The 21,843-nt window shown below is 40.4% G+C and overlaps 1 protein-coding gene across 1 annotated transcript; it reads right to left on the reverse strand.

Moving 5' to 3' along the window:
- Positions 1–1,372: 1,372 nt before the first annotated feature.
- On the reverse strand, positions 1,373–17,612 carry pstpip2 (proline-serine-threonine phosphatase interacting protein 2). The gene is made up of 13 exons (XM_080419682.1): positions 17,482–17,612; positions 15,747–15,847; positions 12,542–12,616; positions 12,142–12,176; positions 11,928–12,034; positions 11,746–11,808; positions 9,755–9,853; positions 7,489–7,534; positions 5,642–5,721; positions 4,991–5,089; positions 4,650–4,746; positions 4,366–4,462; positions 1,373–3,841 (listed from the first exon to the last, which is right to left on the reverse strand). The coding sequence occupies exons 1-13, from the start codon at positions 17,512–17,514 to the stop codon at positions 3,721–3,723; spliced, it is 1,053 nt and encodes a 350-aa protein (XP_080275808.1). The 5' UTR covers positions 17,515–17,612; the 3' UTR covers positions 1,373–3,720.
- Positions 17,613–21,843: the final 4,231 nt, after the last annotated feature.

A 21,843-nucleotide genomic window follows, 5' to 3' on the forward strand; every position in this document is an offset into this window, starting at 1 on the left:
AGTGACATACGCAGGGTGTACTTTTGGCTCCGCCCCCTCAGCCAAAAGTACACCCTGTGTATGTCACTGATCACATGACCTCAATCAATTATCCAGTTCTAGGCAACATAGAGGGGGGGGGGGGACAGCTCTAAGGTGTATTAAAGACATAGTTCAATGTTGAAAATGAGTGGTCTTCCCCTTTAAGGCCACTGTGGCCTCAGGGCATGCCATTTTTAATGTTCTTCAGAATAGAGATTGCTAGGGTTGAAATGGTTAATGTAAAATCCTATTACAAGATTTGGCGGACCCCCTGGAGTAACTCTGAGGACCCCTAAGGGTCCCGGACCCCCTGTTGAAGACCCCTGGCCTAGAGGATAAGAGAGTTAGGAGGATTAGGCATTGGGGAGTGCCAATGTATACCTTTTTTATCGTAAAGATTTGAACTCAGTAAAATAGATAGGTCATCAGTGCCCTACTTCCTCGTTCACAGTCACCTGCTTTGCCGGGACACCTGACCTGATGCTTAATTATCGCTATGGAAACCACAACACATCCTCATATGAAACACATGGGAGGCCCCTATGGATGTATTACTTCCTCTTCCATGTATGACACAGGGGCGTAGTGTTGCTATGAACGGAGATATCCTATTCTATAAATGTATTCCTATTCATAGTACTCTGTCGCAGTCATGTTGGTGCCAAACGGGTGACTGTGATCAAATCACAGCTGGATTAGATTTATTTGGCTATTCAAAAATATTTTTGAAAAATCTTGAAAATGTGTGCAAATCTTTGAATTTATACTTTTTTTTTTAAGCGAGCATTTGTAACTCAAATCTCTGCTTCTGGGGGTCCCTGGAACAAAACATTTTGAGATGGGGGTCCACGGCCGAATACATAAACATATCTAAAAATATTTTCTAAATCCTAACAGTATGTGGTGGTCCAACTTTTCCATGTGAAGGACCACCCAAAATGATATGTATTTGGCCGAAGACCCCCATCTCAAAATATGTTGTTCCAGGGACCCCCCAGAAGCACAGATCGGAGTTAAAAATGTTGCTTTAAAACATATATATATACAGTATATTCAAAGATTTAAAAAAAATAGCAGATCTACAAGCTCATAGCACGGCACTCGGTGCCGTGCTATGAGCTTGTAGATCTGCTATTTTTGAATAGCCAAAGAAATCTTAAAATGACACATGAGATGCGTTGAGGCCTGTCACATACTGTAGTGTCACATCTATATTGGAGCTCAAAACACGTCATTAGAATACCAAAAACAGGAACATACAAATACAATGTGGACATTAAGTGCAAAGTCATTGTTGGCACGTTTGTAAACATATTTTATATATTCTTCAACTGATGTCCACAAGGTTAAGTGTTAATTTAACTCAAGGGTGTACAAATGTAGTCAACATTTACTCTCAAATGGATGAATTAACACTGAGGATTTTAAAGGTGTATAAAGTACATCAATTTGACAATCCCCAAATTAACTTTCACATGTCATAGGGTGTGTTTCGGTTTTGCAATAATAATATTTTTGCAAACTGTTATGCAATATGTGAGTGAGTAAACATGATCATAAGATCAGCTCTGCATATAACATAGCCAGTGAGAAACTGAAAAAGCAGAAGTCACATAATCCATGGGCTACAGTTTAAAATAAAAGTCTTGGATTAACATTTTATATGAACAGATCCAGAGAAAATAAATAGATTGCTGTGCATGAAATTATGTTATATGCATTTGTAACAAATACTTGCATACATACATGCATACATACAATCAATATCATGAATAGAACAGCTTAATTCATCTGCAGATAGTGACCATACCCTAGTCTGAAATGTATGGAGGCCTGTACCCTGTAGCATTATTAGTTTGTCTCTGTTCCTTTTATAAAGACCATAAATATTATATAAATATATATTTTATGGATTGAAGCTTTTCTTTTGTATCTTGATAACCCAACTCTGACAAACACTGTATAGAACACAGTTACATAATACCACACATAGCATTTCTCTAGACCCACATGTCAGTCTCTAAATGTTTTGCTCAACTAGAGACAGAACAATCTGCTAGCTTTCATTGCTAAAACTGGGTGTGGAGACAATTGCAGAGTTTAAAAAAATAACTGGATTGCAGAACCAATCCAAAGTCTTTAGGGCGGTCCTTCATAGTGGGTGCGTGATGCGTGCAGCGTTATTAGCGGCAGTTCTCGCCGCTTTTCTGGCAAGCGGCCCCCATTCCCCCAGACGTACAGTATCTGTAGGCGGCGGTCCCTGGTCGTTTGGCAACATGACACTAAACCAGGCAGGCCTGACAAATAATACACCAGGCAGGAAATCACAATGCTTCATACTGTATGTCCTACAGTAGCTGTGTGCGTGTGTGTGTGTGAGCGTGCGTGCGTGTGTGTGTGTGTGTGTGTGTGTGTGTGTGTTAGTAGCGGATCAGGCTGTACCCTGGATCTTGCACTGTTGAGTAGATCACATCATCTGCAATCAGAGCAAAGATCAAAATGCAGTGTTGGATCATTAATAAAAAACTGCTATATAAAACTTTATTTATATAGCACCTTTCATGACATGAATGCAGCTCAAAGTGCTTTACAGAGCAAAAAAAAACAATAATGAAAAAATAAATGAAGCAGAAGTGCTTTACAGAAAAGCAGTATTACTTTAACAATAACGCAAAAAGAACAGCAAAAGCAAAAACAACATTAAAACCATTTAAAACTAGAAAAAGTGCTCCTCAGAGCACAGGCCTCCGCCAGGTCAGGTAGGCTATTGTGGCCTCCTGGTGGCGCTATAATAGGCCAATGTGAAAAGGGTGCCATTTCTTCTTAAGCCTTTCACGGCAATCGGACACTGCATTCATGATTTGAGGCAATAATAGGCATTTTGTTCCAAAAATGTGTTTTGCTAAATTAGACCTGCTGGTGGCACAATAACAGGTCAATGTGAAAAAAGTGGCATTTCTTCCTTGGCGTAGTGGGAATGTGCGTGTGAGATTTCACGGAAATCGCAAGCTGCGTTCATGATTTGAGGCATTTTGTTCAAAACGGACCAATCCTGCAAACTTTGGAAAGCAACCTTAGCCAATGAGGATGGAATATGGAAAATCGGACAGATCCATGTTGATCACATGACTCTAGAGATACCGTGTACCGATTTTCACGACGTTTGGATAAAATCAGTTGGAGTAAATGGGTTTTGCACAAATCGGCCTCCTGGTGGCGCTATAACAGGCCCATGTGAAACGTTTAGAGCAGAGGTTCTGAATTGGCATCCAGGGAGTGTGTGTGCACAGTTTTGCAGCGACCGGGCCAACGGTGCCGGAGATTAGCTGCTCGCAGACAGACAGGACACACGGACGGACGGACAGGGTGCAAAACATACTCTCTCGCCATGCCTTTCGGCCTGGCGGAGACAATAATGGCATTAACACAATGGCCAAAACACAAAAGCAGTGAATTAAGCAAAACAGCGAAGACAGGAATAACAACACAGAGATTTAGAAAAAAATCTACTAAAAGCAAGAGTGAAGAAATAAGTCTTTAGCTGTGCTTTAAAGCTATCCACAGAGGGTGCCTGTAGACTACAGGCGCTCTCTCTCTCCTATGTGCTTTAACCAGATTATTGAGAACCAATGCCCTGGGCTTCATTTTCATGGTTTGAGGGGAAATAGCCTTTATTATGAAAATATAAACCATATCCACTCATGCACTCATACAAGGTCGCAGAATTTGATCATTTTGTTGGGTTGTTTGATCAGATGTACAAGGGCTAAACATACCACTGTGGTATTCATGTTCCACTGGAGTAGGTAGTGGTCCCCTCCTGAAAATTCACAAAACAAGGCTAAATGAATAAATGAAGACAATGACTTAGCTGTACAATAATATATACTTAGTTGTATACGCCAGTGTTGTGTGGCAAAAATAATAGATCTGTAGAGTTTTGTAGATCAACTATCTTCAGCACGCGACACCAGCTGCACAACTAAGTATAAATCAGGCTTAAAGGGATAGATAGTTCATCAATTAGTCACCCCATGGAGACTTGAATTAATGGATATTTTTTTGTTTTTGTCGCATTCCTAAGACAATAATTTTATGACCAGCGGACCGGTAGGCAGCGGTTCCGGTAGGAGACACAAAGGAGACTCTTTGTGTCTCCTAAAGGAACCGCTGCCGGTCTTCAAATTATTGTCTTAGGAATGAGACAAAAACAAAAAAATATCCATGAATTCAAGTCTCCATGGGGTGACTAATCCATAGAAAAAAAAACATTTTGAGGGTGAACTATCCCTTTAAAGGAAATTAATGCATAGCAGTGTGAATCTGCTGTCTCTTCTCTCTGACCTGGTGATTGGAGGAGGCTGCCTAGAGGGCGGGGCAACAGGAGCCGTTTTCTGACCACTGCTCTGACCACTGTAGAAGTTCTCGTACACGACTGCAGCTGTGAAGTGACCACAAGCATTGTAAACCTACACGTCACATATAACCGTGTGTGTGTGTGTGTGTGTGTGTGTGTGTGTGTGTGTGTGTGTGTGTGTGTGTGTGTGTGTGTGTGTGTGTGTGTGTGTGTGTGTGTGTGTGTGTGTGTGTGTGTGTGTGTGTGTGTGACAAACAGACAATGCTTTTACCTGGTGCTTTGTCACCGGTCTGTCTTAGATTGACAAAATGTGTGATGTCCTCCTGAATGTCACACTGCTCCAGTGACTTCCTCACATCCTCATAGAGCTGTGCACACGCACGCACGCACGCACGCACGCACGCACGCACGCACGCACGCACGCACGCACGCACACACACACACACACACACACACACACACACACACACACACACACACACACACACACACACACACACACACACACACACACACACACACACACACACACACAGGGGGGGGGTTAAGTACAAGCAGTAATAGTGTGAAGGTGAATAAAGTTAGAGGACAGCTCAACATGTGGGTCTGTACCTCATCACTGGTCACACACTGCTGGGACAGCTGGTTCAGGTGAGTCCACACCGTGTTCCTCAGGAAACTGATCCTCTCCGTTGCCTGCCTTTCAAACATCTGTTGTATTGGGAGAACACAGCGTCAGTGTTGATTTTGTCGACTAAAACTATGACGAAAAATGTTCGTCGACAACCTTTTTTCACTCAAAACTAAGCTATGATGACTAAAACTAAGACTAAATATATTGACACTTTGGTCAAATAGAAACTAGACTAAAATGTTAGGGAGGGACTAGTGGAGAAGAGATCCAGTAAAAGACAAGTCATTTTATGTTTGGTTGTAGCCGATCTACAACCCTTGTAGATCTGCTATTTTCAAGTGTAAAATCAGCCATTACGACGCCATCAAGGCACCGCCAAAATACATTTTAGTCGACTAAATCAACTGTAGATTTAGTCGACTATAATCTTATGATATTTAGTAAACTAAAACTAGACTAACAGTAAAACATTTCAGATGACTAAAATATGACTAAAACTAAATGGAATTTCATTCAAAAGACTATGACTAAAACTACATCAAAATTAGCTGTCAAAATCAACACTAGTGCACAGTCATTCACACGTAGAGGTAAGTTACTTTTCATACATTATGACTCCATAGCCTTACCTCACACGCCTTGACATGCTCCGTCTGCCACTCGTCTGTGGTTTTTCCCAGGGTGTTGACATTCTGCAGGTATATCCTATCTACCAATCAGACAGACACACACACACACACACACACACCCAACAACACGTTAACCCATTGATACCTGGAACGCTTCTGTGTCACTTTAGATGCCTTTGGCTATTCAAAAATAGCAGATATACAAGCTCATAGCGCGGCACCGAGTGCCGCGCTACGAGCTTGTAGATCTGCTATTTTTGAAAAATTGTGAAAAAATATATTTTTTATTTTTTTCAAAAAACTGTTAGGATTTAGATTTTTTTTAAAGAATCGCCTCAGGTCTTAATGGGTTAAATACAATAACACAGCAGCTTGCACACAGGTGCAAACTGGCCCAGCATATTTCATGTACTATGATTGTGACATGATTTCTATGGATTTTTGTCTGGACGAGCTGGGCCAGCCCAATAGACGGACGTGGGAAAGGACTCTGCAGCAGTTATTATGTGGAACAGAAGCGTAGCCAGCGCTAGCTGGGCAGCTCGGGGCAGTGGCCCCGCCAATTGAGCTCTTTTCCCGCCTAGTCCTAGCTGTTCCATATACCCTCATCTAGGGCTCGTCCCAATCAAGTTTTCTTTCCTCCCGATAGTAGCTTGAGGAAGTTAAGAGCATCTGATCGGAGATCGGATCAGGACACAATGGGATAAAAATATACAGGATCTGAGCTTTATTGCGCTTAAGTCAGCATGTGATACAGATACATCCTGTTTATTATAACAACTTAATAATTCACCAATAGGCACATGAGTTATTGAGTGAGTTATAATAATGGCCTCAATCAACATCACATATTGATATATGCTCCTAAAAGGTGGACAGCTTCATTCCTTTCACAGCATGTATTAATGAACACCTCTCTTTTATCATATTACAGAGTATGTCACATAAAGCACCAAGCTCAACTCAGAGGAGTCTGTCTTCATTATTTAGGAAAACAGTCAACATTAGACTGATAGACAGACTTTATTAATCCTCTGATGTAAATTATTTATTAAAAATAGTTTTAAAGCGTTGTTTTAATTAAGCCCATCAAATATGGGCTTAATTAAAAAAAGTATATTTGCCCTCGGAATCGTAAAAAAAAAAAAGTAAGTAAGGGCCTTTCATTTGGAGAAAGCTGCTCAACAAAGCTGCTCAACAATACAATGAACTTTGTTAACCCATTAAGACTAGGAATGCATCTGTGTAACCACATTAACCATTATTTTATACTTTGGCTATTCAAAAATAGCAGATCTATGCTATGAGCTTGTAGATCTGCTATTTTAGAAAAATCTTGAAAATGTGTGCAAATCTTTGAATATATATATATTCTTTTTTAAAGCGAACATTTTTTACTCAAACCTTTGCTGCTGGGGGTTCCTGGAACAACATATTTTGAGATGGGGGTCCACGGTCAAATACATGTAATTTTCACATGAAACCGTTTGAGAACCACTGATTATAGCAACATAAGTTTTTTTTTAAAAACTGTTAGGATTTTGAAGACATTTGTAGAATCCCCCAGAAGTAAAGATTTGAGTTAAAATGTTCGCTTTGAAAAATATACATTCAAAGATTTGCACACAATTTCATGAAAATGGCAGATGCTTTCCCGGTCTTAATGGGTTAAAGTATCAAGTTTCCAGCATATTTCAACTTCTGCTTCCTAAAACTGTAATGAGTGTTGGGTTCAGCTGACCTGCAACCATAATCTGAGAGGGTTCCTGTCACATTCAACACAACACCCACCACATGTACTTTTAATAGCCAACACATTATGAGCGCTCATTGATTTGACCGCTTACCAGCCTCCTCTGCATTCTGTTTGGCCTGCTGTGCCTTTGAGTAGAGCTGAAACGACATGGAAAATGCATTGTCATCATGGTGGTTTTGAATAACTAGAGGTTTCGGGCCGCTATACGCGGCCCTCACACCTACGTCGCGCCGCCGATATGTCTCAGAGGCCGATTGAAATAGCCTCTTCAATAGGTATAGGCCTATTTCTTAACGCATAATATACTGCAGGGGTGGCATCACAAAGGTCTACATGTGCAAACGCTTATTTGGTGGGCTGGTTCGAAGCGAGACACACACGTACACGCGTACACTCGTACACACGTACACCACGTACACCACATACACCACACACACACACACACGTACACACACGTACACACACGTACACACACGTACACACGTACACACACACACACACCCTGCAGTGCGTTAGTAGCCCACTGCCTGTCAAAACAGAGATCGGGGGAGGAAGAGTAGTGTAGTGACTTTGCAAGAGACAGACAGACAGACACACACACACACACACACACACACACACACACACACACACACACACACACACACACACACACACACACACACACACACACACACACACACTTGAGATGAAAGTAAGTAAGCGCAATCTTTTAGCAAGTAAAGAAAATAAGACAACCAAAAAAAAAAAAAATCTGTTGCTGCTGCAGAAGTGATGTCCAGTCCGGCCGTGTTGTGTAACTTGTGGTGGTGTTGTTGCGTGTCTCTCCACGTCCACACACGCTTGCGCCGTGTAGCCGTTCCGGCCAAAAGTGTTGCGCAATCATGTAGTTTCGTAAAAATACAAAGTGTACGGAATATATGAAATTTGCATGAAATTAAACGAAGTTTAGTAGATTTCCCATGGCATGCATTGTTGTTTGTGCATAGTGTGGAGGCAAATGCATGACTGGTGTGGTAGAAGAAGGCAAACGGACAGGAAGGGATAAACAGTTAGTCCACCCACAAGGCGATTTTAATATAGGATAAGTATAAAGATGCATTCATTCACACAGGAGGTGATCAAAATAATCGCGTTGCATCTAGTGTGAATGTCCCTTAAAGGTATCATGACATTCATTTTCACTTTTTTTATTTTCAATGTTTTATTTGGGGTTTTATGACCTCAATTACACCCAAAAAACCTGAACTTAGAACATTCAGTGGATTTTCTGTGGTCTGGGGTTTTCTGAATAATTAGGCTGAAAAGTAATCTGAGCTTGGCCCTTCGACAGTGAGGTCGCAGTCGATTAATCCCGCCCACTCTCCTCCTCGCCCCTCCCCTCCCCTATCCTTTCCTTTGGGGGGGGCGGAGCAGAGGCGATGATTGACAGGCAAAATCCCTCACCAGCGACACCCGCAGGCAAAGATTTCTTTTTTCATTGCAGTTGAAAAGGCTTTAGAAATGTGAGAGAAAAACACCTGCCATGGATCACTGGAATGGAATTTTCACTTAAAACTTTTTGTACACTTTTGAAGGACCATGACAAAGACTTTGAATGTGGTGTAAAAGTGAATGTCATTAAACCTTTAACAACATGAACCCTAGTTTCCCTTCTCTTTTTTTTTAAAGGTTTATTTTTGGGCTTTTATGCCTACATTTATAGGACAGTGGACTGGGGGGATGACATGGGGAGAGAGATGGGGAGTGACACGCAGCAAAGGTCATCGGGACTTGAACCCGCGGCACGCCGTCAGGCTGACATTGCAGCCTATAGGGTGCCTGTGTCATGCTGACAGGCAATGTGCCCGGATGGGACGGGCACTGAAAAGTGTGTGAGAGTGTCATGCTGACTGCTTATTCATTTGTATTATTATAGCTGGCTTTTCAGTCCCTATTCCTTTATGATTCTGTGTGCACGTTTGCTTTTCTTTACTATTTCATTTTTGAGTTGCAGTGTTTTGAAGCCAGTCTATGGTAGCAGTGTCAGCAGGTCAGCATGGAGCACTCCCATTGGATAAGTGAGTGGAACAGGTGTGCAGGGCATGAGCTAATTAGGAAGGCTCTCCCTATTTAAAGGCCACTTTTGGAGAGTGAGGCAGTTTTGCCCTGGCCACGGAAAGGCACAGATCTACAAGGACAGAGGAGGAAGGACCTGGACTCACACGGAAACCAACTGGACCCCCCCCCCCCCCCCTCCTCCCTTGGCTGTTTTAGGTATTTGACGTACAATGAATTATATTAGGGTTGAAGTGGTTATTGTGGCTAACATAGTGCTATGTCTAAGTTCCTATTGGTTACTGCAGATCCAACCGTACCTTCTCTATCTGCCTGCCGTTGGTGGTGCTGGCGTTACGGTTCATGTTCTGGTCCGCTTCTTCTTTATCTCGACACTTCTGATCGTATGTCTTCTTTGACTGTGGAAAGGTGCAGATGCATCAGCCTTTTTCTTTCAATTTAGCATAAACCCAATTATGTAGAAGTACAAACTAAAGTGAACAATTTTTTAAAAGTTCAGTTTATCCCATTTAGACCTGGAAAGCCTTTAATGTTGTTAAACCTTTCAATCCGGGAAAATATCTGTGTCATGTTAGTTGTTACTATATATTGTCGCTGTCGGGAAGAAACCTTGTATCTCCAAGTTTCACATTTGTATGTTTTTTTTCTTTCTCGTAAATTAAGGCCCTAATTCATCATACAAGAGTGTTGCACAAAAGTAGTGAAAATAGCAGATCTACAAGCGCACAACGCCTCGCGATGCGAGGCGTTGTGCGCTTGTAGATCTGCTATTTTCACTGTTTTAAATAGTTTTTTCAATTATACTAAAAAAGCAATGGTTTTGGACATACAAGGTTTCCACCGATTTATATAGCAACATGATTTAAAAATAATAATACTTTGAATCAAAAATAGACGTATTTCAGAAAAACGTATAGGTTAGGATTTAGAAGGTGTTTTTACCTCAGGTCTAAATTGGTCTAAAAAGTACGTACATTCAAATAATGTCTTCTTAGTATTCTGTACTTAATTGGGGAGAAGGATAAACCAATTAGATGCTTAATTCTGGTTTGCTTCCGGTCCAATTCATAGAGACTCACCAGCAGTTGCCATGGCGGCAACATAGCAAACAGCCAAAACAAAGTTCACATTTGTTCTTTGAAGACCTGCCTGACCCAGTAATATGATGTATCTATGAAAATGGCAACAACATCCATAACCCATTGGTTCTCAAAGTGGGTCTCAAAAATACTTCATTTTGGGGGTCCTTGACATGAAAAGGTTTGAGAACTACTGCCATAACCAACGGAGAGAAAACACTGATAATGCCCATTATGCAAATATCAGAGATATATTTTTTTTGCTTTATTCATTGCCTGAACTTTAATTATTTGTTGTGTTTTTGCTGTTGAGCCTGTATAACCCAGCTGACTCCCTGCAGGCACACAGAGTGTTAAATATAACGGTGACAATAAACATTTGCATTAATTACTTCCAACCTTTCCGCCTCTATTAACAGTACAGCTAATCTGCTCTCAATGTGCACTGATACCATTATTGATTTCTCCTTTTTTCGATAATCCATAAGAAATGGTTCCTCTTTTGGTGACAGTTATATGCCTCTCACATCCTAGGCTTCTCAATGGAACTTCCTTCTCTCTAGGGGAAGGAACTGGTCAAAAACAATGGTGTCTTCACTGCTTTCAAAACGGAATCACGTGAACACACTTTATTCAATTTCGCAGCAGCGCTTGAAGCATTTTTTGGTTCCCTCCGTGTCATTCAGGAATAGGGCCTCCGACTGAATTTGCGTCACATTAAACACATGCCTTAACCACTTTCAACTAGTAGGCAGTTGTTGATTTTGTCGACTAAAACTATGCCAAAAAATGTTCGTCGACTACCTTTTTTCACTGACAAAAACTAAATAAAAACTAAGCTATGATGACTAAAACTGAGACTAAATATATTGACAATTTCGTCAACAAATAAAAACTAGACTAAAATGTTAGGGGAGGGATCTAGTGGAGAAGAGAAGTCATGTTATGTTTGGTTGCGCTCGGGTGTCGCGCTCTGAAAATAGCAGATCTACAAGCTCACAACGCGTCGCGCTGCGACGCGTTGTGAGCTTGTAGATCGGCTATTTTCAGCATGCAACCAAGTGTAAAATCAGCCATTACGACGCCATCAAGGCACCGCCTAAATACATTTTAGTCGACTAAATCAACTGTACATTTAGTCGACTATAATCTTATGATATTTAGTCAACTAAAACTAGACTAAAACTAAAAAAAAACAGCTAAACACCCACCTCCATAGTCTTCTTGTACTGCGAGGCCTTTTGTTTGTGAATGGCTTCCATCTGTTGTTCTATCTGCAATGCCAGGAATTATACAAGACTGTGAGTGTCATCGTTTATGACATATTGTATTGATTGTCGCCAGTATACGCCATAATAATCAACATCACGGTGACAATAATGCAATAAATCACCTTTTTTCTTGCATCTTTTTGTTTTTCTCTGAAATCCTCTAATTTCTTGGCCTCTTCTCTCATGGTCTGAGCCAACTGGAGATGTGATAGACTCACATGTTCTGTTTCTACGATGTGCAAACAAAGCATTTATAAATAATATACAGTATAAACTGACTGCGTTACACTGCAAAAATGTATTTTGTATTTAAATTGAAGAATGTCATGCTCTTACGTAGTTTGAACAGGTCCAGAGATTTCTTTAATGAGCTAGAAAAACAATATGAAAATAAATGACTGGGTACACAAAACCAATGAACAGATTTCTCAAAATGAGGACCCCAGGGGGTCCATTTCATCAGCTAGAAGCCCATTGAGAGAATGCATAAGAATGACTATTCAGGTTTATCTGTCTCCACCTACCGTATTGATAAAGTTAATCTGCAACCAAAAATCTTCTCTTATGGGGGTCCCTGGACCTTGGTCTAATATGTATCGATTTGTGGGTTTTTGACATGAAACTGTTTGAGAACCACTGCTCTAGTCTAAATCATCTAATTTCAGTACCTTGTCTTTTGTTCATTGTAAAAAGAAGTTAAGAACAATATAGAGAATGTGTCTGTGAACGTACTTACTTCATTTCATTATGTCCACACACCTTCTTAGACAAACCCAGGAGGTCTTTAGCGTACCTCTCTTCAATGGAAGCCCTGAAAGAGAGTCAGAAATATACATTTTAAAGCTGGAATGTGGAACTTGTATTCTTTCCTTTGAAATATTTGTATTGGTATTTTCCTTACAGGTCCATTTGGTTCAATGTGTACACTCTCGGAGTTGAAATGAACACTGATGATTTTACAGTGTAGAAAAATCATAGCAAATGGGCGTCTATGGCCCTAATGCATACTGAGGGTCCTTGAAATTAAAAAGGATGAAAATCACTGGTATATAGGCTCTCACAGTCAGTCCACAGAACCGTACATTGCATATAAGGATATTACATTATCATTGTCAGTACAGTACGGTATCACTGTGTGCATCTGGGTAGCATGGCATATATTTATATTTTTTAAAGGACGACTTCACCGCTTTTCAACCTATCTTCATATAATTGGTCCTCACTAATACTCATGATAAAATGGTACCATTTTTTTCTACTCGGTCTGTGTCTCAGAGGAGGGCTGTGGACAGTTCCGAGTCCCGTCTACCAGTGACATCATCAATGGGGAATCCAAGCTAATAGAAACTGCAGGCTTTCTATTCCTGGAAAGTTGCAATGCCAATAAAAGAAGCCATTGTTCTCGTGTTAATAAAAATCTAAATAAAAAATGTGAAATCTTGTTGGGGAAAAAAAATCATGCCTAACGATGATGTCACTGGTAGACGGTTTCTGGACTGTCCACAGCCCTCCTATGAGACACAGGCCGAGTAGAAAAAAATTGTACCATTTTATCGTGAGTATTAGTGAGGACCAATTATATGAAGATAGGTTGAAAAGCGGTGAAGTCGTCCTTTAAGATTTTTTTTTACGCCTTTATTGATAGGACAGTAGGCTGACAGGAAATGGGGAGAGAGAGATGGGGGGTTGCCATGCAGCAAAGGCCTCGAACCCCGCGACACGCTGTCAGGCTACACTGAGCCTATAGGTGCCTGGACAGCTACGCCAGCGGCCCAGGCTAGCATGGCATATGTTTGATTGTCATTGCAGATGACAGTTCAGCAACAAAAAAAAATCATATTGAGATACAAAGACAAAAGATTATTTTGTCTAAACGGCCAATAGTGGAACTCGGCCTGACCTCAGTGGGCATACAGTCTGTGATCAGAGATGATCTAATAGAAAGGCTGGATGAATGTCACCATTAGAAGATTTACACTCTGGACCAAGCTGCAGAATGTACTGCATTGGTTCTCAAAGTGGGGTCCGGGGACCCCCAGGGGCCCTTGGTGGGGGGGGGGGGTACCAGGGGGTCCCCAGCAAAATGAATTAGCGTCACAATCATTTTAACCACTTTAACCATATTGTATACTTTGGCTATTCAAAAATAGCAGATCTACAAGCTCATAGCACGGCACCGAGTGCCGCGCCATGAGCTTGTATATCTGCTATTTTTGAAAAATCCCTGGCACAATACACATCATTTTGGGGGTCCTTGACATGAAAAAGTTTGCAAACCACTGGTGTACTGTATAGCGGATCTGTACGGTTTATCCAAAGAGCAGAACAGAAAACAGGAAAACGCTGCTGACAAGACCTCAGCGAGGGATAACTTGACATTTATCCCAAAATGAGAAGTCCACAATATGCCATTCTATAGTTTCTAACATGGTAGGGTAACTAATGCGCACACCACAGCACTTCTGTAACAGCGCCACAACCTGCAATATGAGACACACCAGTGTTTTCTCTTCTCTTTTACAACTTGTCACTGTCGGGTAGAACTCTTGCATCTCCTTGTGTGTGTGTGTGTGTGTGTGTGTGTGTGTGTGTGTGTGTGTGTGTGTGTGTGTGTGTGTGTGTGTGTGTGTGTGTGTGTGTGTGTGTGTGTGTGTGTGTGTGTGTGTGTGTGTGTGTGTGTGTGTGTGTGTGTGTGTGTGTGTGTGTGTGTGTGTGTGTGTGTGTGTGTGTGTGTGTGTGTGTGTGTGTGTGTGTGTGTGTGTGTGTGTGTGTGTTTACAGGGATTAATTATTACACAAGGAAGAAGGAACTAAACATATCAAAGACGGTAAACTTTGGATGTGCTATAAAGATTTATTTTAATACTTATGAGACAGGAGACCAGGGTGGACACGATGCGAGACATGATGCCAGTTGGATTTCAACTCGTGACTCACAAGGTTCACTAACTGGCCGAGTCACCAGCACCCTTATGTATTGATGATAAGTGATGGGACTTGAAATATTTACTATCATAAAATAATAAGTAATCCATCCAACACAGTCCCTTGTGATGTTTCACTTGGTATCATTATAATTCAATGTATTCAATATTTCTGATCAATTCATAGTTTTAAATAGTAATGGTATGGTTAAATGGTTAAATAAGTAAATTATCATTTGTTTTTAAATAATCGTCACGTTGGCAGAGGTCATTCAGTTTATCAGTGTAAATAACATCTAACAGCTGCCTACTACAACCAAGGAATGGCCTCGTATGACCCCAGTTATCACCCGATATACATACTGTACGTCCTATTATAAACCATAGCAGTTGCCTAGCAACACCGACCAACCAAAGACACCGCAACCCAAGTAATAAATGAGCATGAATATTCACCAAAAAGCTACAGTAAACTACTAGTTCCCAATGTGGGACCCCCAAGGGTCATGGGGGGAGGGGGGGGGGGGTGTTCAAGGGGGTCCCCAAATGATTTAGGAAACAAATGGACCCTCAAGAGCCTTTAAGGTTCTGTTAGCTCTTCGAGCATGTACTACAAATGGAACCAAATATGGAACCCTACGGGTCTGTAACTGAGCGTGTACGAATAGAACCAAATGGGCCCTTATGGGTCCATTTGATTCTATTTGTACACCGACTCTCAGAGTTATATTAACACTGAAGATTTCACAGTATGGGCGATTGGGGTCGCAGAGATAAAAATCATATCAAACAGGGGTCCCGGCTTAATGCATATTATCAAACTTGAAAATAAAAAGATAGATGAGAATCACTGTTGAACACTATACAGCACTGAACCACAGTGTTTCACTATTTGCTATATTTCTAGTTTTCTTTCTATATATTATTTCTAGTTTTCTTTTTTTGTGCAAGGCCATGTTCTTTCTTAAAATAAATGTCCTATCATCATTCCCAAGTAGTATTAACTGAACTGGTTTACCTGGCTTTCATGAAGTCCTCCACCTCCTTGCATGTCCTCTTGCCTTCATTGAGATATTGGATGATGGTTTCATACCCTCCTGTGTTGGTCAGTTCACAGTTCTGTCAATAACATGGAGATGCAACAGTATACATTTTGTTCATTTTTCATTCCTTTCGGTTCCAACTGACAGATGAAGACTGGGGTCCAGGGACCCCAAGGGTCCTCGAGGGAGTTCCAGGGGGTCCCTGGCTAAAATGATTGATAGTTAGGATTAAGGAACCAAAATGGAAAAATCATATCAAATAGGTATCCGTGGCCTAATGCATATACAGTACAAGTACAGAGGGTTCCTTGAAATTAAGAAGGTTTTACATTCATTGCACTATGGATGTAGGTTAAGGATTTTAAGTGACACAATTGCATGACTAGCATTTCATAGTAGCAGTGGTGTAAAGTAACGAAGTACATGTACTCAAGTACTGTAGGCTACTACAGTATAAGTATACAAGTATATTTTTAAGTAGGCCTACTTTAAATATATTTTTAAGCCAATACTTTTATACTTTTACTGAAGTCAATTTTGATTACCAGACCTTATACTTGTAACAGTCGAGTTCTATATTTCAGTATTGATACTTTTACTTAAGTAACAAATGTGATTACTTCTTCCACCAGTGCATAGTAGTTTCTGTAAACATGTCTGTGTGAAATGTGTATATCTAACTCTCCCAGACAAGCCCTCAGACAGACAGAAATGACTGCTTCCCATTAGAACTGAGTCAACACAGGTAACTTCTCTGGAAGGAGATATAAATTGATGTTTGGAGCAGCCATTTTTCCCTGTAATTTGTTTGCTGAGGGTGACAGTCCATAATTAGGCTAACCAACCTAATCTGTATTTCATGTGATTTAAAGTAGAAGATCTATAGCTACTAGGCTATACTCTGCCTGTTTATATAAAAAGCTGCCTATAAAACTTTCTTCCAGAATAACTTATTTCGTGGGAAATGAGGAGGATTAATTTATAGTGTGTGAGACCACACAGTGTAAATATCATTCCATTTGCAATTTTTTACAAGACCCAAAGGAGAAATGTAATGTGAACGTGACCCAAAGTAAACTAGTGAAAATAGCAGATCTACAAGCTCACAACGTGGCATTGCGATGCGTTGTGAGCTTGTATCTGCTATTTTCACTAGCTTTTTTTTGTTTAGTTTTTCTTTTTTTTTATGTTTTGAAATAAAAGCAAAAAACTAGATGTATAGGAAACACAGATGAAATAAAGGGATATTTATATTTACTCGCGACCCATAAAAATGTGTCAGCGACCCACCCAGGGGTCCCGACCCACTGTTTGGGAACCACGTGCATGGTCTCTACGGGTCACCATTGGCTGTAACGTTATTTTCGTCTGAATGCAATGTCAATGTTTCTGTTCTCAGCCGTTTATTAATAAGTACCAGACAGTGAACCCACGGATACAGTGGAAAAGGCAGTTTAGTGTCAATACTGCAATGTAGAAATACTTGTTACAAGTAAAAGTCCGGAATTCAACATTTAAGTACAGGAGTTATTGGCATCAAAAAATTTACTTAAAGTACCAAAAGTAGAAAGTAGCCTACTCACTATGCAGAACGTCCAATTTCACAAGGGTAAACGAGTAAATGTACTTAGTTACTTTAGTTTCCACCATTGCCGTTTATTGATAAGTGCAAGTGAACCCTCGGATACAATGTATCAGCGCTGCTCTTACCCAAAAGTAATCCTTCAAATGAATGTCTCTCATCCTGAATGAACTGATGGATAATTCCGAACGCTTTCAGACTGTGCGGAGATAGACACTGTCTGCGGGAATATAGCCTTATAGCCTATGTGTAAGAGACAGTGTGATGTATGGAGCTTTTATACACTCAGCTGGGCGTGCACCGTGCGCGGTGCGTGTTGATCTGCGCGCTGGGGAAATAGCAGATCTACAAGCTCATAGCGCGGCACTCGGTGCCGCGCTATGAGCTTGTAGGTCTGCTATTTCCAAGCAGTGGGAGTGTGTGTGGGCCGGGGGCGGGGCTGCTGTAGCCTAGTTGGGATCACAAGACGGTCATCTCACTGTCATGACCTGTCTTGGATGATCTCCAAAATAGTGTTTGCACTTTCTTCCTTTTTGGTCCGTACAACTACATAAACGTTCAAATTTTAAATATAAAGTGCTTACCTCATGGCCACGGATGTTAAAATTGTGTATGGGCCCTTAAACGTACCCGTATTTTCCGTATTGTTCAATAAAAAGCATTTTGAATCCAATTGGTGGCCATTTTATCATAGAGTTATAATGTATCAGAGTGCAATACACCTCCCAACCGATAGGGTACGTGGTTGAAAGCATAATGGAGAAAATGGCCACCGATCGGACTAAAATGCTTCTTATTGAACAATACGGAAGATACGGGTACTTCTGGTGGCCCGTACATAATTGTAACATCCATGGCCATGGTTTGAGCACTTTATATTTGAAATTTGAACGTTTATGTACATGTAGCTAAGCTACGGGCCAAAAAGGGAGAAGAACGTGCAAACACTATTTTGAAGAATGAAGATCATCCATGACTGTCATATAATATATGACAGTCATGTATCAGGGCTAGTGCTGCTGCTGGACGGACCGTATTCAGTATTTGTGGATTATTAGGCTGCTATAAAACCCTCAGACAGAGTGTTCAAATGGACCCAAATGGACCGGTAAAATATCCATTTGGTTCCATTTGTAGGTAAGGTTACAGTTTTACACAGTCTCTCTCAGAGTTAATTTGTTCTATTTATGTGCACCCTTGGAGTTGAAGTAACTTTTAGCATTTTACTAGATCATTTTAACGTGTTCTACCCCAAATACTTGACAATACCACAAATAATTAGTTCAAAAACATTTTTAAAGATCAAAAGTAATCAGAAATCACTCCTTTTTTTGTGTTGTATTTATAGCTACAAAACAGCTCCTATAGGCTATTGTCTATTGATGTTTGCCTAAAAACCACACCATAATAGTATATATTTTTTTTTAATCCATGCATTTTTAATCACGGATAAATAAATAGTTTATTCTCCCTTCCATCTGCCAGACAGCTGACTGTCTAGCATTCTATCATTTGCACTGTTTAGCTATGTTTTCCCTAGCATTCAGCTTTTTTTCTTAACAGCTTGTTCTATTTTTTCTATTTTGGCAAATACACTCTTATATTGTACTTTGAAAGTCTGTTATAATGTACTTTTCACCTCAGTACTATTTTGGCAAATAAACTCTTCTATTGTACTTTTGACCTCGTTGTTTTGTTGTGTTTGGGGAGTTTAAAGAACAGTGGGTTAAATATCACATACCAACAACAAAGCAGCATGCTATGTAAAGTTAAAAAAACACACTAATTCAGGTGCCCACTTATTTCCACCCCTAAGTGCCCACTCATCCAGGTGCCCACATGTCCCTAGTGCCCAGATGGTTTTTGGTGCCCAGTTGACCTGGTGCCCACTCATCCAGGTGCCCAGTAATCCCCAAAATATGGTGCCCAGATGTCCCAGTGTGACAATTGATTGAGTGTGCTGCCCCCTGGTGGCTGAAGGGTCGTAAACAGATGTATAAATTAAAGTTTATCCATTGGGAGTGTCGCTTGTCGACAATAACTGCATTTCAAGGTAATAAGTACAACGTGTTGCATCATGCTACAATTAATATATTATTTTAAAGTAGGACTGTCCAAATTCATTCACATAGGCTATAATAATAGACTATATTACCCAGATATTCAAGTTACACTCACTGTACATCATTGTCCTATACTTTGTAGATTTTGATTATTATTACAAAACATTTCGGCCATTTGAAAATAGCAGATCTACAAGCTCACAATAGCTTGTGAATCTGCTATTTTCAAAAGATTTTTATACATTTTAAAACTTGTGAAATAGGACATTCTGCCTATTAAATGCATAGTTTCTACTTTTGGTACTTTAAGTACATTTTTATACCAATACTTTTGTACTTTTTACTCAAGTCAATTTTGAATTACTTGTGACAGAGTATTTCTACATTGCAGTATTGATAATTTTACTTAAGTAAAAAATTAAGTACTTTTTTCACCACTGCAATAATGTAAAAACGTATTATGTAAGGGATCAGGTTATTGTCTTTTATCAGTCACTTTCACAACCAGTCCATATGCTCCATCAGGGTCCCAGTAGATCTCCTTACACCTGACAAGTGACAAGCAGGGTTGTCAGAGTCATACCGAGTCAACAGAAGCATATTAGGCAAAGGATTGGCAAGGTAACTGAGATCGTGTGTGACCATCATCATCTCCCAACCTAAACATGGTTAGATCCAGCTGTATATATATAGGTCACAGTATGCACGGTGCTGGTCCTGATATGCACGGTGCAACCCAAAATACCCAATAATAAGTTTCACAAAGCAAACAACGGTTTCTAGATACAAGAAAACCTTGATCCTGAACTTGAAAATGTATTGTTATTCATGTTTTTTGTTGTTTTTTCGTGTTTTTGTCATGGCGCGTTGCATCATGGGTAATTTGTCTGCTAGCTGAGGTGGGCGTGTCCCAGTGGAAAGGTGACGCACATGCATACTCTCTATTGGCTCTCTCACACACACGCACACACACACACACACACACGCACGCACGCACGCACGCACATACGCACGCACGCACGCACGCACACACGCACACGCACACGCACACGCTCTCAAAAGACTAGCCTGGGCAGCATTCCTTTTCGGGTATATGATCCGGTCGGGAGCGGAAGTAAGAAAAAAAAAAGTGGCCGGATGGGCAGAACCGGAAAAACGTCTCACCCCAAAATAGGTCCGTCCTAATAAAATCCTTGTTGCGGCATAGTTTAGCTTATTTTTTAAAATGTAAATGTGCGTGCACTATCCGGAGACTATTTAGCGTCTGTATTATCCCACGGGGAAATTCGATTCCATTTAAATAGGGATTGGGGAACCAAAACAAAGCGGCACCGCAAAACCGGATGGGCAGAATCCGGAAAGAGGATTATTATTATTATTATTTTTAGTAGGCGTGGCCTAGACCGGATCATATGGGTCTTTAGTAACGCAGACCAGGCTTTCCTCCGAGGTGGAAAGACTGGTGATGCGAGGTTTAAAGACAATGACAATGAATGGAAGCAACTTAGCTAATAATCCTACCTCAGGGACACATCCAGTTCCTGTCCCTCCCTAATCACCAATTTTAAATGTTTTATTTATATTTTGTATCATTGATCCATAATGTCCTTATCTAGAACAATTTGCATACATCACAACACATTTTAATTGATTAGCAACATCAAGCATACAGCCTCTCAACTTTAGTTGGTTACTACAATAATATCCATTCAATATAGCCTATTCATTGTGCTTTGGTCTTTAATCAATAGAAAAGATGACTGAACTTGGGCAATATTCACCATCAATATAGCTAGGCTACATGTCTTAGAAAACAAATGTGTCAAATGTGTTAAACATCTTGTTGGCAGTGAGAAAGAGAGTGGCATGCAGATAGGTAGGGTTCACTGAGTTCCACCTTTTACTTTCCTGAAAGGTTGTGGAAGTGATATATAGTGATATAGTAATCATTGCTATAGACTCTATAACAAACACTCTATACTATAGTGTTTGTTCAGTAACAGAGGTCTCCCCGTCTCTCCAGCTCAACAGAAAATACACTTTTACTTGAGTAAATAAGACATAACTGTCAAATGCTGTCACTTTTTCTGAACATAGTATCATCGTTAACTGAGACCAGTGCAGACTGCAGATTCACAGATGTCTTATACTCAAATGTTCCTTCACTATTACTGCTGTTGCTACTGTCACATGAAATACCCCTGGGTATCATTAAGATGAATCTTATCTTACCTTATCTTACTGTATGGTATGTTTCAATCTATTGCATGTCAGAGTGACAGAGTATATGGATATATACAACTATACCTGGAGGGAGTATAATGTCTTGATATCCTACATATGTCTGTAGTTCCGACAGTCTGGAAAATAATAATCGTCAAGTTGAAATGTATTGACTCTATAGCCCAGAGGTTCTGAAGCTTTTCA

Source organism: Gymnoscopelus braueri, assembly GCF_963280865.1.
Source record: "Gymnoscopelus braueri genome assembly, chromosome: 22".
Lineage (NCBI taxonomy): Eukaryota > Metazoa > Chordata > Actinopteri > Myctophiformes > Myctophidae > Gymnoscopelus > Gymnoscopelus braueri.

Coding starts and splice junctions, on each gene's coding strand:
- pstpip2 (XM_080419682.1), bottom strand. CDS start 17,514: ATGAGAGACATTCATTTGAAGGATTACTTTTGG. Junction 11,809..11,927: donor AAAAAGATGCAAGAAAAAAG/GTGATTTATTGC, acceptor CTGGCATTGCAG/ATAGAACAACAGATGGAAGC. Junction 4,463..4,649: donor GACCGGTGACAAAGCACCAG/GTAAAAGCATTG, acceptor GTCACTTCACAG/CTGCAGTCGTGTACGAGAAC.